The 17,354-nt window shown below is 52.3% G+C and overlaps 2 protein-coding genes across 2 annotated transcripts; both read left to right on the plus strand.

Moving 5' to 3' along the window:
• Positions 1-285: 285 nt before the first annotated feature.
• On the plus strand, positions 286-16,980 carry PRKACA (protein kinase cAMP-activated catalytic subunit alpha). The gene is made up of 10 exons (XM_080677051.1): positions 286-551; positions 8,054-8,115; positions 8,563-8,691; positions 10,110-10,208; positions 11,100-11,182; positions 12,213-12,339; positions 12,434-12,529; positions 12,630-12,752; positions 14,484-14,648; positions 15,551-16,980. Exons 1-10 carry the CDS (start codon positions 506-508, stop codon positions 15,674-15,676), a joined length of 1,056 nt encoding a protein of 351 aa, XP_080533177.1. The 5' UTR covers positions 286-505; the 3' UTR covers positions 15,677-16,980.
• Positions 3,992-5,844, plus strand: SMIM46 (small integral membrane protein 46; the record flags this gene model as incomplete). The annotated part of the gene is made up of 3 exons (XM_080673281.1): positions 3,992-4,013; positions 5,360-5,382; positions 5,686-5,844. The coding sequence occupies 3 exons, from the start codon at positions 3,992-3,994 to the stop codon at positions 5,842-5,844; spliced, it is 204 nt and encodes a 67-aa protein (XP_080529407.1).
• Positions 16,981-17,354: the final 374 nt, after the last annotated feature.

The following is a 17,354-nucleotide window of genomic DNA, read 5'->3' on the forward strand; positions in this document are numbered from 1 at the left end:
GCCCCGCCCTCTCACCCCGGGATTGACACTGAATGTTCTGTGGGGGACTGGCCGAATCGCACGCCTCGGCCAATTGGCGGCCTCACTGGGCGAACCTGGGGCCTTGTCGCTAACCGCAGCCAATAGGCGCCTCCCAAGCGCGCCAGTGGCCGGGCAGCCGCGGAGCGCGTCACGGGGCTGGAACCTATAGTGGCGCTGGTGGGTCGCAGAGAGCCAATAGGCGGCATCATGGCGCCGTCAGTCAGGGCAGCCTGGACCAATGAGCGTAGGCTGCGGGAGCGTCACAGACAGACAGTAGCAGCGGACTTGGACTGAGGTTCCCGGGCGGGCGGGCGCGGGGAGACGCGGGAATCAGGGGCTTGGCGGGGGTCGCGGCGCCGCAGCCAGCGCAGCAACCCAAGGGGCCGCTGCCGCCGCCGCTGCCCAGCGCGCTCCGGGGCCGCCGGCCGCCGCCAGCACCCGCCGCGCCGCAGCTCCGGGACCGGCCCCGGCCGCCGCCGCCGCGATGGGCAACGCCGCCGCCGCCAAGAAGGGCAGCGAGCAGGAGAGTGGTGAGTGCTCAGGCCATGACCTCAATACCGGACCCACGCTGTCAGCCCCCGCCCTGTGCATCACCGCCTGGCCCCTCCCCCCCCCATTTCTTTTTGCTTACTCCCAGCGCCCCCTCCCCCTGCCTGTCCAAGGTTAGGGCCCAGGGCCCGCAGAAGACCTCTCGTAGGGGCCCCCTTGCCAAAGGCCGTCCTCCACTGCAAAAACTGTGCCCCCCCCCACCCAGCTGTCACTGCCAACCATGGCACGTATGACCGCTGGGGCCCCACATGGGGCCCTGTCGCTACCCCATTCCCTATTTTCCTGGACCCTCTCCCCAAATTCTAATACCCTCACTTCCTCACTCACCTCTCCCATTGATGGGCCTCACTGCCAGACCCTAACCCAGGCTTCTGCCAGTCTTGGGAGTGCTGTGGGGTCTGCCTCCATCCCATAGGGACTTTGGCCACTTGGTGACCACACCCCTCCCTCCTCCAGCCCCCGCCATCTTTCTCTTGCCCTTTCCTTCTTCACCTTACCAGAGCCCCCCTCCAAACACACTGTGCCCACTTGAGCTTTTTCCAGAGCCACCTCCAGCATTGTTTTTCCCTTCTGTGTCACTTGGCATGGGGGACAGGATCATTCTGGGTCCCTCTGCCCCTCTCTCATCCTGTCACTCTGCTTCTCTGCTTGTGTTCTCTCCTCCTAAGTGTCTGTCCCTGGCTGGGGTAGCAAACTGTTTATGAACCTAGAGAACTGCTTCAGTGTGTTCAAAGCCAAGTTTGAGCCGGTCTTGCTGGGTTTGTTTCTTCCTCCTTCCTGGGTTGGGGTTAGGATGGCAGCAGAGCCTTTTTCCATCTCCTGCTGTGCAGTGAGCTCTAGGCTCCTTAGAGGGCCCCTCAATAATAAATGGTCGTTTCACAACTGAGGTTCCGTCATTCACCCAGTCCCCTGGGCTTCTTCACCCGCTCCTGGCTCAGGATGAAAAGTGGGGGATGAAGAGTGCCTGAGTTTAACAAGGCTCATTCAGCTTGAGCTGGAATGGTGAGAAAGGGGACTCAGGGGATGGCAGTCAGAGAGAGTAATGGGTGACATCTAATCACTTGCTTTGCCAAGGGACAGATTCTGATCATTGCCAGGGCTCAGCCAGAAAGAGGCTGGTTCCCCCCTCACCCTACAAAATGTGTTGGCCTTTTATAGCCAACCAGAGAAAGAGATTCTTTATCTGCTTTCAGAAATGGTTCTCAATCCCCTTCCTCAATTCCTCCAGTTCTTAGATTGTCATCACTCCAGGCCTAAAGCTGGACCTCAGCTAGGATCCACTTCCCACTACCCAGAAATAGTCAGAGCTGAAAAGGGAGGCCATGTCCAAATACGCCTTTCCCAGTTACTGGTCTCAAACCCCAGTGTCTGGCTACCCTGACTTCCCCTTCCAGAAAGACCCTGATATGAACACCAAGGAACTTTATTTTCACATGGCAGAACTCAGAGTTGCTGGGCAGCCATGGGGAGGGCTGACATGTCACCGATGGGCGGGGGATATGGAGGCAAGTGCCTGTAGCTGAGTACTTGATGACAGAGGAGCAGGTGGGTAGTGACCAAAAAAAGTCTGGGCATGAGCTTGGAGGGGACTAGGCACACAGGGAGGGGCTGGCCCCCAGCAGGTGAGGCCTGGGAGGTAGAAGGTAGAAGCAGGCAGCTATATATTGCAGTGGCTCGGTTGAAAGTTGGGGAGATGACCTAGTCCTGGAAAACTTTCAAGGGATATAAGACACATGCAGTGTGTGTTGGGGGGGGCGGGGAAGAAGGCTGTACAGGGAAAAAGATCAGAGGCTCCGGAAGGAACCACTAATTCTCTTAGAGCGCAGGGCGGACATCCAGGAATGGACCATCACGGTGAAATAGGGCCACTATTTACTGGGTATCTAGGATATGCCCAGCTAAAGGTTTCCATAGATCTGTCCACTCGAGTGATTTTCATAACGGGCTATTTTCCGAATTTTCTAAATGACTCTGAGTTTGACATAGGTGATGTCACAGAGGCAGGATTCACATTCAGACCTGTCTACCAGCCAACTTCCTGGACCCCAGAATTTCCTAACCTGGACATTCTCAAATTACCTCCTGGATTTTTACTCTATTCACTTACATTTTCTTAATTTAAAATGATAAAAATTTTGACTTACTTTGAAGTTCAGACATAAACTTTGATCCATCCTAAGCAGTAATATAAATGAAATCATGGGATTACTGTGCTAGTTATATTCTTTCCTGCTACACATTGAAATACAATGTGACTAGAATAGTGAAACACCCCTAAAATCATTTCATGCCCTGCCAGTGGGACCCATGTCATACATTGGGAAATGCTATAAGCTGTACTTCCTTCCAGAGACTTACAGGGGATTCTCAGAGAAAGAAATAGGATAAGGAAGGAAGCCCCACTTTGCTTGGAACTCTGATTCTGAAAGGATGGAGTTAGTCAAAATTTGCCCTCTTGTAACTAGGATGGGGCAGGGTGGGAGTTAGGGGCAGTAGCCAGGCCAGCCTGCAGGGGGCACCTGGATTTCATCTGCCAGACACCAGCCATACTGGGTAAGGAGAATGCCCAAGCCTTAGTAGGCACTAGTTAGGCATCCTGCAGCCCCCAGTGCTACCGTCTGGTGCCAGGGCATGATAATGTCAGCCTGCTCCCAAGAGAGCAGGGATCTACCTAGAGCAAACCCTGGAGGGGGTGGGGTGGGTAGGGGCAATCTGTACCTAAAAATGCCAAAGCCATTGTTAGGGGCCTGGACAAGATGCTTAAGAGGGCAGAGAAAAAACCTAGCACCCGGTTCTGAGCAAGCTGGAGAAATAGAGAGAGCAGTGGCCCCAAGAGGCTCCCAGGATAGGCAGCCAAGTGGGCCTCAGGCCTTGGCTGGCACTGGCCAAAAGCACCCCTGGGAGCTGGCCCATGGGGAAAGGGGTAGGACTGGTGAGAGGGATCCCATACCCACACATTCTAGGCCCTGGGGACAAGCAGATCCAGGCTCTGAGAGTGAAAAGTGCCCCCAAGAAGTCCCTGAATGGGAAGAATTGCTGCCTTCTAACATCCTACGGAAGTACAAGAGGGTCAAACACCTGTGTATTGGCAGTTGTATGGGTGCCTAAGAAGGTCTTGCCAAAGTAGCTTGTTGCCTTAGCCCAATCTGGCCTACAGAAACTTGAGGGTCCTATCTGCCCCTACTGGCTCAGGTTTGGTTCCTCCTTCTCCCCCCCACCCCCTCAATACACACACACACACACACACACACACACACACACACACACACACACACACACACACACACACACACACACACACAACCCTCCCTGGCTCCCCCTATAGGCAGGTATCTGAGGATGGGCAGCCAAGCTGGTGCAGCAGGTCTCTTGAGCCTTCTCAGCCACCATAGTTCTGGTGCCCCGAGAGGAAGACTGAGTGATGGCTTCCAACTCCAACGATGGTGAGACTAAACCCTGTTGCTATAGCAACTCTCAGGGCACTCTGCCCCTGGAGTCAGAGAGGGGCTGCAGTAGGGTTTGGGGAGCAGGCAGAGAGGAGAAGGCTGTGGACGTCTGGTTGGCCCTGGGAACGCCTCCCTTACAACCCTGGGCTGGGGGCCTGGAGAATAGCAGGGGGGATTGGTAGCCCTGTTAAACAAGGGAGTATGGTCCACCCAGAACAGGGGTCCAGCTCAGAGCAGGGCAATGGGATAGACTCGCCCAGTATTGGGGTTCAGCTCAGAATGGCGGTTGGTCCAGCTCAGTGATGGAGTCCAGGTCAGAATGGGGGAATGTTAAGATGGAGCCCAGGTCAGATGGCCCAGTACAGAATGGGGTGCCATCAGACTGTGCAGTGGTCCTGCCTAGTGTTGGGGTCCAGCTCAGACTAGGGGATCACCCAATCCAGAATAGAGGTCCATTTCAGAATGGGGGTGGAGTAGTCAATGTTGGGGTCGAGCTCAGACTGAGGGATGTTCCAGCTCAGAGCAGGTGATCCAAGCTAGACTGGAGGAATCAGCCAGCCCAGAGTAGGGGTCCCAGCCCCGACTTGGCATCCCTGCCCCAGAATTCCTGGGGCAACCAGATTTTGGTGGACAGAGAGTACGGAGATTTGTCTGGGAAGTCTGAGACTGGGCTCCTGCTTCCTGCGATAGTCCTGGATTTTTGAAGGGTGTCTGGGGTTCTCTTTATGAGCCCAAATCGAATCCAGACCAGGATGGAGACTGGAACACACACTTTACCCCCCTCCACCCCCCTACTCCCGTGGAAGACATGGGCAAGGCGGCAGGTTTCACAAGTCAGCAACTGGCTGGGTTTCCCTTTTCTGCCACTTCCAGTTGTCTGAAGGGCCACGGGTGCTAGGCACTCTGGGAGAAGCTGCCACTGACCATCCACTTCTTTTGAGATCTGGAAAGGAGGAAGATGGTCAAGGCAGCCTCCCCCTCCCCCACCGCTGGGTTTAGCCTTTGTTTCCGGTTTGGACTTTCATGGCCTAGAGCAGAGCCAAGCACAGGGCAAGGTTTGACAGAGGCCAAGGACATCCCAGGATAACATTCCACTTTCTGCCCCTGCAGAGGAACAAGAGAGAGCCTAGTGTACCCATTTCTCTTGGGGCTACAGGATTTGGAGAGGTGATAGGGTGGCTCTTACACCGTGCCCCCCCGCCCCACACACACACCCAACCCTCCGGTCTTTATCTCCAGCTGCTCTTCCTGCTAATTAATGGAGCCCTGGGGCCTCTCTAGCCCCCAAGGAGCCCCTGGCTGCTGCCTGGGCCTAAGCCCTTAACTCCTTCTCCTCTGCCCAGTGAGCACTGCCCTGGGCACATCGGTACCATCCTCTGGGTAGTCCACCCACCTGGGGAAGGCAGGGTCTGGCATCCTGGGAGCAGTGAAGTCCCTAGAATGAGAAGTTAGCTTTAGCACCCCACATCCGGGGCAGGAAGGCCAGCCAGGAGGGACATCCATAGAGAATCTTCCCATTGCTTCCTGCCAAGGAGGGCCTTAGCCAGGAGCAGGTACCTTTAAATGCTTCCCTAGTAACCAACTCCTCCTTCAGGGTTCCCCAAGGCCCTCCCAAGGAAACCAGCTCAGAAGCTCTGTATATTCCTGGTTTCCCTGGTTCCCAGGGTAGCCTAGGAAGAATCTGGGTTCAGGCAATGACCAGGGTGAGGACTCAGAGACCACCTTCCAGCTATGGCTGCAGCTATTCCTCTGGGCCCACCTGACTATTCGTTTCCTGAGCTACCTGCACCACACCCTCTGGGCACCTAAGCCACAGCCAGCACCCTGAGTCTCCTTGGTCAGGGGCAGACGGGCCCCAGATCACCCCATCCCACTCCACCCCCAGTGTACCCTCTGCTGGAGGAAGCAGGAAGCAGAGGTGAGTATATCCCCTGGCTGGGGATACCCCCATCATTATTCCTCTTTATCTGCCTGTTCCTCCTGGCACTGCCCCTCCCCCATCCCCAAATCTGCAAGCCAGTGGCACCAGAGGGGACAGAGAAGGGCTGTGCTAGGACCAAGGCACCCTGTGGAGCCTCTCAGTGGGGTACCCAAGTCAGAAAAGCAGGACATGGCAATTTTAGGGATGGCTGAGAGCGAAAGTAGAAGTGGGACCAGGCATTCTGGATTCCTCATAAGCCCACTTCTCTCTACCTTCCTGTGTGGGTGAAGGTAGAGTTGCAAAAGGGTACCATCTCCCCCACCTTCGTTCAGAAATTAGTGTAAACATTGGAGGTGTCCAAGGAAGGTAGTGTGTGTCAGAAAAAATTCTGCTGGTGTAAGCATTGGATGTGGTGCTGTCCCCAGATTCAGAGAGGTCTCTCAGACAGTTGGTGACCCAGCCAGGCACCAGCCTAGGACTCCTGACCATTCCTTAACTTCCCTCACTCTGCCCGGTCATTCTTTGTAAGGCTTTCCTGACCAGTGATCTCTTCTCCATCTGCTACTCTTGTAGCCCCATGGAAGGTTCTTTTATCTGAATGCTGAGGGAGAGCCTTGAGGATAATGGAGTGGTGGCTACCCAGAGGCTGTGTGGGACTCCTGGTGCATATGGGTGGGACACACAAATGACAGGCAAGGCCAAAGTACAAGTGTGCAGGACCCCTCAGGGTGGCACCTGTCCAGGAACATCAGAGGGTCGAGGACAGGTATGTCAGTGGGCCACCCTAGTTCACTACGACCTGTCGGGAGGGAAGCAGTTAATTTCGTGAGCAGTGGGGTCTGGTAGGCAACCTAAGGCCTGGTCAGTCTTTTCTTCTGTACAATGAGGTAATAGCAACTCTGAGCCATCGGGATAGGACTTAAGTATAGAAAGCATTTAGCTCAGGGCTGGCACAACAGCATGCTTGACCCCCAGGGGTTGTCTCTAGGACAGGTCCGTAATGTACAAATCTGCCAGGCCACACATTTAAGATTTGAGCGCTCAATGCATCCCCTGTATTTTATACCACAATTATAAAAAATACTTGAAAGCAAAATTAATAATCAACAGTTATATGTAATGAACCTCATACAGGTCACTGTCCAACTCCATTTCCCTAGATTAACTCATTCAGTCCTCACAACTACTTTGCCAGGTCATTACTATTATTATCCCCATTTTACAGATGAGGAAAACTGAGGCCCAGAGAGGTAAGGTCAGTTGCCTAAGGTCACACAGTTTAAACAGGCTGGGTTCTGAACTTAATCTCAGTTCCAGAGTCCTGGCCCTTAATGATTTGCTGGGCTGCCTCACAGCGCTGGCAAGAATTACTCTTTTGAAGACTCCGTTTCCTAGTGTTAAATGGGGAGAAGAATAAAAGGAAACTTAGTGAGTTAACCAGATTTGATAGTGGAGACAAAACAGCAGGCCCAGGGTCAGCCCGCTGGGAAGTCTTCAGTATTAGCTGAATGGTGATATTCTTGGGGTATAAGGGGCCTCTGGGGAGCAGGCATAGAGCGAGGCCTCCCTTGAACCAGTTCTGGAGCCAGGGCCCCTGAATTGGCAAAGGCAGGAACAGGGCAACAGCTGAGCCCCCCAAAGGCGCTTGCTACTCGAGCCCCAGAGGCTTCCACCCCCCCCGACCGGCCTCCCCAGAGAAGGGGCCTGAGGAACAGCCAAATCCTGAGGCTATAAATACCTCGGCTGGCGTCCTCCCTGGCCCTCCCTGGAATGCCGGTTAGAACTGGGACAAGTGGGGGTGGGCTGGCCTGGGTACTGCCCTTTGTCCCCCTGAGAGTGAACCCCGAGTTGCTCTGTACCCCATTTTGGAAGAGCTGAGGCTGGATCCCACCTCTCTGTAGTAAAGGGGACATAGGCCCTAGCCCAGATCAGGCCCCCCACAAACTTCCCTTAGACTCAGCCAGGGCACCCAAAGGCCTTAGTGGGGAAAAAGATCAGACTCTGGTTAAAATAGCTGCACCCCACTTTCTACAAATGGGCATCTCCCCAGGAACACCCTGGGCCTGCCCCAGTGAAATGGGGGTGTCCAGCTAACTCTCCCTTCTCTTCCTTCCAGTGAAAGAGTTCTTAGCCAAAGCCAAAGAAGATTTCCTTAAAAAATGGGAAAATCCTGATCAGGTAAGCCCCCCCACACCCACCCTATGTACAGAACCCTTGAAGGGGTGAGCTAATGGCCTCCGTCTTCCAGCTTAACCCCTGTGTCATGGCTAGGATTTAGAACCCTGTGGAGGATGCCTGGACACCCTTGGAGGCTCCTAGACAGAGGCACCTGATTGCCCACTGCCAGGCTCCCCCATCCTACCACCCCCTACAACTGGTGGCCCCTGCCCCCCACACAGCTGCCAGCAGCTCCTGGGCCCCAGGCCAGGGCCAGATCTGGCCTCTGCCACTCGCCTCAAGGAATGTGCCCTCCGCCATCTTGCTTTTCTGCCCCCTGTTTTCACCCCATCACTCTCCCTGCTCCCCAGGGCCCCCTCTGCTGGTGGAAGATACGATGCCCCAGACCTTGGTCCAGCAGGCCACAGGGAAGAGGGTCCCTGACTTTTTCAACCTCTCCATCCACAGAATACAGCCAATTTGGATCAGTTTGAACGAATCAAGACCCTCGGCACAGGCTCCTTCGGGCGGGTGATGCTGGTGAAACACAAGGAGACTGGGAACCACTTTGCCATGAAGATCCTGGACAAACAAAAGGTGAGCTCAGCTCTGCCCTGCGGCCAGGTCCTACCTGCTGCCTGGAGTGCTCTTCCCATCCATCCACTCACCAATTGCTTCTTGAGCCCCCATAATGTGCCAGACCTGAAGGCCAGAAGGGCACATGAAGTTCCCCTCCAGGCCAAACACCGAGGGAAATCAGGCGCTGGAAACAGCGTCAGACACCTAACCTGTATTCCAGGTAGCCGGAGGTCTTCCTGGGGGAGGTGGCATTTACACAGGCCTGCTTTCTGTGAATAGTTTTGACACCCTACTTATGCTAGGCACTACTCTAAATCACTGCTGCCCAGTAGAAATGTCATATAAGCCACGTGTGATTTTAAGTTTTCTAGAAGCCCCATTAAATAAAAGAAACAGGTGGAATGCATTTTAATAATATGTTGTAATTAAACCAGTATATTTACATTATAATTTCAATGTATGTAACCAATGTAAAATATCATTAATGAGGCATTTTACATTTTTTTTCAAACCAAGTCTTTGAAATCCAGGATGCATTTTACACTTACAACATATCTCTGTTCTGATGTTAAGTTTTTAAAGGAAAGAGAAGAAAAAGTAGAGAAGCTGAAAAAGCAGATTGGCATAGCCCAAGTTGTTCCAGACAGCTTAAAAGATGTCTAGTAACTGTGTCAAGTGTCAGTTTTTAAATTTTCACTTTAGATATTTATCACTTTAAACTCAGTTCCCCAGTCTCCCAGCCACATTAAAGCGCTCAGCAGCCATATATGGCTTGTGTGGATGGTATTGGGCAGTGTAGGTATAGACTCAAAGGAAACAGCTGTGAGCAAAGCAAAAAGACCCCAAACAGGGATTCAGAGCTGGCTGAACAGCCAGGCTGCCTGTGTGTGACACACCAGCTGGCCTGTGACCTTAGGCAAGTCATTGCCCCTCTCTGGGCTTCCAAGCTTGTGTGTTCACAGTACATTGCCCTCAGGGCTTAAGTCACTATGCTCGAAGGGCCTGCTGGAGATAGCTGAGGGCTGAGGAGAAATTAGCTTGGGGTTTGGGCATGTGTGTGTGAGTGCTCTAAATGCAGAGAAGTTTTTGTAAACCCCCTACTCCCTTGGCACTACTCTTGCTTGTCTTTGCGTGGTCAGCGCTGCTGCCCCTTCCTCCAAGAAGCCTTCTCTGACTACCCCTGCCCCAGACTTTACCTCGCGCCTCATCTGGGCATCCACAAGCCCTGAGCTTCACCCATCACAGCTCTGATCCCTCTGCGCTGAAAAGCCTAGTGACTCGTGTTCTTGCCACGTGGGGACAGGCAGCCTCAGCCTTCTTATTGTGTCCTTAGCACCCCAATTAGGGCTCCACAGGCCACAAACCCTCACAGAAACCAGCCTGGGGGACGAGGGCTCTCTCATACCTCCTCCTCTCCACACCCCTCCTGCTCCTAGGTGGTGAAGCTGAAACAGATCGAGCACACCCTGAATGAGAAGCGCATCCTGCAGGCTGTCAACTTTCCGTTCCTTGTCAGACTTGAGTTTTCCTTCAAGGTGGGTCCCAACCATCGGGGAATAGAGGGGGCTGAGAGGGAAACCATGCCTGGGGGCTTAGGACAATCAATGATGAGGAAAGGAGGATCAGCCTGGGAGTCTGATACACCCAAGTTCAACTCCTAGGTCTGTCTACTTGATGACCTTGTGGGGTCATATCACTCAACCTGGATGACATCCCTCAAAATCACTTCTTTGTTTACAAAAACCTGACACGTGGCCTGGGTTCAAATCTCAGCTCAGCACCCCCTGCCCATGTGACCCTGGCGAGAGACTTCACTTGAGACTCAGTTTCCTCATCTGTAAACTGGGGATCAAAAGGTTTCCATGACAGTTCCAAACACATCATGAGCACACTGTGTGAGCTATTTTGGGTGCCATCCTAAGCTGGACTTTGAGAGTTGGGAAAGTCCACTTGGGGCCTGCCACCCAGGCAGTCATAAGGGCCTGTGCTTGGTGTCATGCTCTACTGCTGCATCTTGAAATTCATAATCATTGTTTTAGTAAGGAGACACACATTTTTTGGCAGGGGGTGGGGCACAAATTCTGTAGCCTATCCTGGTTCCATTTTGTGATGAAAAAACTGTGGCCCAAGAGCCTTGCTCAGGACAATCACAGACTGTGAAGTCCCTTCTCCAGCTCAGCCCTCCCTTTCACCACCCTCCCTCCCACCCATAAACAGGATAATAGTCCCTTTTTCCTCATGCACAGAGGCAAATGAGATAGGTAGCTCAGTGAGTACAGTGCCTGGTGTTTGGCATGTGCCTCATATTGGAGCCTAGATTGGTGTTGTCACCTGTTTCCAAACTCCTGCTGGACAAGGGCACCAGACCTTCCGGTGGAGCCCAGGGCTTGAAGAGCAGGGCCCTGATCAGCTGCTGCTCTCCACAGGATAACTCAAATTTATACATGGTCATGGAGTATGTGCCCGGCGGGGAAATGTTCTCACATCTGCGGCGGATCGGAAGGTTCAGGTGAGCGTACTGTCCCCAGCCCACCAGGCCTGGGGGTATCCACAGGCCATGTCACAAGACCAAGCCATCTGGGGACATGGAGGTAGCCTCTCCAGGTCCCTGTGGGTTCTCCTTCCCCCTGAGCTGAGGAATCTGTAATGTCTCAACCAACCACCATGAAACAAAATAAACATAGTAACAGGTATCACCATTTAAGTTGGCGATTTTATGCAGGTCTTTGTTTTTTTAATAAGTCTTTATTGACTTTAGAGAGAGGAAGGGAGAGGGATAGAGAGATAGAAACATCAATGAGACAGAAACATCTATCGGCTGCCTCTTGCATGCCCCCCACCTGGGATGGAGCCTGCAACCCGGGCATGTGCCCTGACCAGGAATCGAACTGGTGACCTCTTGATTAATGGGTTGATGCTCAATCATTGAGCAGTGGGGTGATTTTATGCAGTTTTTAAATGTATGCCATTGTTTTGTTTATTCCGATAGCTATGCACTTTACATACAATAAAATGCACAGGTCAATGTTCTGTTCCATGAGTTTTGACAGTTGCATAACCACAACCCAAAACACCATATTGAGTATTTCATCACCCCAGAAAATTCCCTCTAATGCCTTTCTTGGCAGATCACCACCCTGAAAAAGACAATTGTCCCTTCTGGCATTAAACACCATAGAATTAGGTCTAGGTTTGGACTTGATATAAATGGCATCACACAGTTCATATTCTTTTGTCCTTTTCTTCTCTTCACATAATTGTTTTGAGATCTAGCCACAGTTTTGAGCATATTCGTGTCCTGATGGTGGTGTTGGGTAGCATTTTATTGAATCTGTCACAGTCTATGACACCATTGCTCAGTTGATGGACAGCTGGGCTCTTTCCTGTTTGGAGCTCTATATGAATAAGGCTTCTCCTCTTACACATTTTGGATAGCTGGGCTGTAGGCCCACCCGATAGACCATTTGGGGGCGGGTGAGTCCTGCTGGGTGAGTGTGGCCACCACACTCACTCATCCCCTCTCCACTTGTCCCTGATAGCGAGCCCCATGCCCGCTTCTACGCCGCCCAGATCGTCCTGACCTTCGAGTATCTGCACTCACTCGATCTCATCTACCGGGACCTGAAGCCAGAGAACCTTCTCATCGACCAGCAGGGCTACATTCAGGTACCTGCTGGGCCAGGCAAGGGACAGCCCCAGGTGTCCATGGCCTGGACCCTCTCTCCCTCGCTCTTGACCAACCCCACTCTTGTGCCCACAGGTGACAGACTTTGGTTTTGCCAAGCGTGTGAAAGGCCGTACCTGGACCTTGTGCGGGACCCCCGAGTACCTGGCCCCTGAGATCATCCTGAGCAAAGTAGGCGTCTCCCCACCCCTCCCACTGTCCCTGAGGCCCACTCCGCCCATGCCCCTTCTTCACCCTTCTTCCCTCATCCTGCACCCCCTTTCCACCCCAGGGCTACAACAAGGCTGTGGACTGGTGGGCCCTGGGGGTTCTCATCTACGAGATGGCTGCTGGCTACCCACCCTTCTTCGCTGACCAGCCCATTCAGATCTATGAGAAGATTGTTTCTGGGAAGGTGAGGCCTGGATATAGGGGTTCTGCCCAGGATACACCCTTCCCCACCCACCATCATTGTAAGAACAATCTAGAAGTTCATTAAGTCAGGCCAGGCAGTAACACCGGGTGTATCAGCCATGCTAACTGAGGTCAGCACCCCACACAACCTCACTGGCTACTCCTGGACCTACAGTGCCAACCTCTCAAGGGCTTCTAAAACCCCAAGCCTCATCTGCACTACCTTATGTGAGGCACTACTTGTTCCTAATTATCCCCCTTCTGTGATTTTTCACAAGTTCCACAGCAGGAAAGCTAATGTATTTGGTTCCCAGACCCCACTGGGCAGTCATTTGGGGTGTATGGCCCATACCTCCCTTCTCAAATGCAGAATTCCTAACTCAGAGGGTGCAGGTAAGAGGACTGTTAGAGTTAACATCTACAGAGTGCATTAAGCACCCACTGCCCCCAGTGCACCCACTCCATCCTACCCAGCACTCCGAGGGACTGAGGAAGCTGAGGCATGGAGAGGAGGGGATATGTCTGGCCCGAGATCCAAGGGCTCGAGAGAGGCTGGGAACCCCACTTTTGTCTTTAGCTCACTCACCTTTCTGGGAGGACCAGCCATCCCTCCACCCAGACCAGGAATTGGTGGAACCAACTCCCAGCTCAGCCCGGGTGGGTTGACCCGTCTCCAAGTCCCAGTTCTTCCACCCCTTGGCTTTGAAACCTCAGGCAAGAGGCTTTCCCCCTCTGAGCCTCATCTTTCCCACCTGAGAACTGAGGAACCAGCCAGCTGCTTCTCAGGGAGGTTGAGAGAAATCACCAGCTGCAAAGTGGGGTCCCAAAATAGGGAAAGATGAGGTGTCTGCCACCAGGCACAATGGAAATTGCCAAGAGAATGACCCAAAGTGGGAAACAAAGAAGAAGCCATAGAATGTGCCAAGGGGGAAGAGGAGAAGAGCATAACTCCCTTTTTTGTAGCATTTCACAGTTCCCACGCACCTCAGCAGTATTATCTCCCTCATGCAACCCTGGGATATCTGCCCCGTGCCGGAAAGGCAGGCACAGGCCCAGAGAGGTTAAAGGCCATGGCCAAGGTAACAGCCTGTAAGAGGGAGAGCAGTGCTGGAAATCTGTTCTTGTAGCTATAAATCCAATGAATAGTTGCATATGAGGCCGTGGGTTCTGAGCATTTAGAGAAAGTTTCTCGAAGATTTGAACTGAGCCTTAAAAAATAGAAGAGCCTTAGCTACGCAGATAAAGAAATAGAAAAACAATTGTTTCTCTCAAACGTGGATATTTCTGAAGTCCCAAGACTTAAGCAGAGCCACCTTAGGAAATTATGGCTAAAATTGCAAGTTCTGGAGTCTAACAGCCCCAAGATGGAACCAACCTGTCCCACTCTTCTATGTGACCTTGGGCAAGCTGTTTAACCCTTCTAAACCTCAGTTTCTTCTTCTCTAACATGGGACCATCATAACACCTAACTTGGATTAACTAGATCTCAAAGTGGTCCTCTCTCCAGCACCATCAACATGACCAGGGAACTAGCTAGAAATGCAGACTCTCATGCCCCAACCCAGACCTTCTGAATCAGAAACTCCAACAGGCCTGTTTTAATGGGATTCCAACATACACTCAAGTGCCCCAAAGGACTGTTGGATGGTGAAGGCAGAGTTTTGGGGTCCCCAAGCTCCAGGCCAGTTTCCCACCCTGTGTATGTTCCCCCCCCCCCCCACTATTACCCCAGGTGCGGTTCCCATCCCACTTCAGCTCTGACCTGAAGGATCTGCTGCGGAACCTCCTTCAGGTAGACCTTACCAAGCGCTTTGGGAACCTCAAGAATGGGGTCAATGACATCAAGAACCACAAGTGGTTTGCCACGACTGACTGGATTGCCATCTACCAGAGGAAGGTGGGTGTCCCCCCCTCTCCCTGAGTATGCTGAGGTTTTTGGGGGCAGGCCAAGAGACAGGGAGGGCTGCCAATGGAGAGATGGAAAGGGAAGAAGAATTTGAAAATAGGCCATGGCCCTAGGTCATTCTAGCTGGGGCAGTTTAGAGCAGTGGAGGCCTTAAAATGGGATTATAGGGTCACTTGGCCACTCTGACCTTGAGCAAGAGACACCCCTGTCTGGAAAGTCACTTCCCCATTGGTGAGTTGGCTATACAGTGGAACCTCATTTCTCGAACTTTATCCGTTCTGGAAGGCTATTCGAAAACTGAATAATTTTTTCCCATTAGAAATAATGTAAATTGAATTAATCCATCCAGACCCCCAAATGACTCCTTGTTTTAACTTTTCTTATATACAGTACATATCTATTTTACTGTTTAACCTATAAACAAACACTTTAAGAATAAAAATGACATGAAATGTAAATGAAAATTTAACAAAAAGGAAGAGTACATAAAAAGATGAAAATTTAACAATCATTATAAGCAGCAACAAAAGCAAAAAAACCCACAAAAATATTCACAGCACAATATCCTGAGATTTTAACAGTAGTAAACTGACTCATATTCGCGCATTCTCTCCTTTGTCACCTGAGAGATGCGTGACTGATCATACAGGTATCAGCATGAAAGGGTTGTCAGGTTGAGGAGCGAATTGTTCGATGGAGATGGGAGACTTTGGAGAAACTGAGGGTCCACTGTAATAAGATTCTTGGGTTGTTAAGGTGAGTTCACACCCTAATGCTAAGCTCTGGCCTGAGTCTCAGTAAGTTGTCTCATGAATGTTAGGCCATTCGTATTTATTGTTTTAACAAGGATTATGTTGACTGCTGAGGTCTGGGTAATTTTTGACCCTTTCCAGGTGGAAGCTCCCTTCATACCAAAGTTTAAAGGCCCTGGGGACACGAGTAATTTTGATGACTATGAAGAGGAAGAGATCCGAGTCTCCATCAATGAGAAGTGTGGCAAGGAGTTTTCTGAGTTTTAGGGGTGTGCCTGTGCCCCCAAGGGTTTTCTTTCTTTTTTTTGTGGGGGGTGGGTGGGAGGGTTGGATTGAACAGCCAGAGGGCCCCAGAGTTCCTTACATCTAATTTCACCCCCACCCCACCCTCCAGGGTCGGGGAGCAGGAAGCCCAGATATTCAGAGGGACAGGAATACCAGCTGCTCTCCCTCATCCCCTTCATCCTCCTGCCCTCCCTAATGCTTTTGCCTTCTTCCACCCCAGCCCACTTCTGCTTGTTTTAAACGAGTATCTCAGTTCTAGTCAGACCAGGTCTTACTAGTGTATCCAGGGACAGGGTGTGGAAAGAGGGGCCCAAACTTAACTCTAACCCCCTTCCCTCCCCACCTCCCTCACCAGACCACCAGCAAACTTGCTAAGGGAGAATAAAAGAATGGCCAGCCTTCCCTTCAAAGCAATCTTGCCCGGGAAGGAGAGATTTTAGTGACGTGCAGTGGGCTATTTGCTAGAATTTTTTTAAAAACAATTTACAAACTTATTTATGTTCCACCAGTGCCTCCCATCCCCCCCTCTCCAAATCCATTTTAACAAGGCTGGGAAGCAGACTGACTTGTAAAGGAAAGGGCTGGGGTTCTACCCTCTCCCCCAAGCTGCTAATCCCCTCCTACCCTGCCAAGCCTGGAAAGGTCTCAGCCCCTTTAGGAAGCCCCTAAAGCGGCTACCCCCTTCAGCCCCAACAGACCTTTCTTCACCCTTGGGCTTTGGGACCCAGACAAAGCAGCTGCCCCTCTCCCTGCCAAAGAGGAGTTGTCCCCCCGAAAGATAGAGGGGAGCCCCAAGCCCAGGGTCTTTCCTCCCCACAGCACTCCCCCAAACTCCTAAATTTTATTCTTAGCCAGATTTTAATGCCCAGCCTCTTCTCAGCTCAGTTGGAAAGGCAACCCTGGCAGAAGGAGGCAGAGCCCCCCTTTCCCCTCTGTGGACCCCAGTTCAAGCCCAGGGTTGCTAGGGAGGGGCTCTGTTTTATTCACCCAACAGCCCCGCCCCCCCCCCATTCCTGGGCGCTCCTCTGCTTAGCTGTCAGCTATCACCTCTTACCCCATTTGTGCTTTTTTTCTCTCTTAATAGAAAAGTTGGGAGCCCCTATTCAACCTCAAATCTGCCCCTCTCAGAACTTCTCCCCATCCCAGGAGGAGCTCTCAGGCTTGGGATGGGGCCCCGGGTGGGCACAGGGGTGATTCAATCTGTGTGCTGGGAAGGATGAGACTTCCTCTTGAACAGTGTGCTGTTGTAAACATATTTGAAAACTATTACCAATAAAGTTTTGTTTAAAAAAAAGTGTCCCTGGTATTCCCGAATTTGGTCAACCGTCCCCCCCACCCCATACACACACACACACCCCGGGAGGATGGGAAGGGAATTTTGCACCCTAAGGTCCAGGCTGATTAGGACCTGGTCTGGAGCCCTGGTAAAAATGGGTTTAGCTGACTTCCGCCACTCTCCCCCAGGCCCCGCAGGAAAAGGGGGTGGCAAGTTACGCTATAAGCCTGAATTCAGGGTTCCCCAAGTCTGCGTCGCGCCCCCCTCGGCGTACAGCCCTGGGCCGATAGGGAGTTCCAAGAAGACTCTAGGGCCGGCGCGCCGGGAAGCCGAGCTATGGGGTGGGGAAGAGTCGTGGGGGCCTGGTTGGGGGCGGTCAAGGGT

The sequence above is a fragment of the Plecotus auritus genome, assembly GCF_963455305.1.
Source record: "Plecotus auritus genome assembly, chromosome: 6".
NCBI classification, from domain to species: domain Eukaryota; kingdom Metazoa; phylum Chordata; class Mammalia; order Chiroptera; family Vespertilionidae; genus Plecotus; species Plecotus auritus.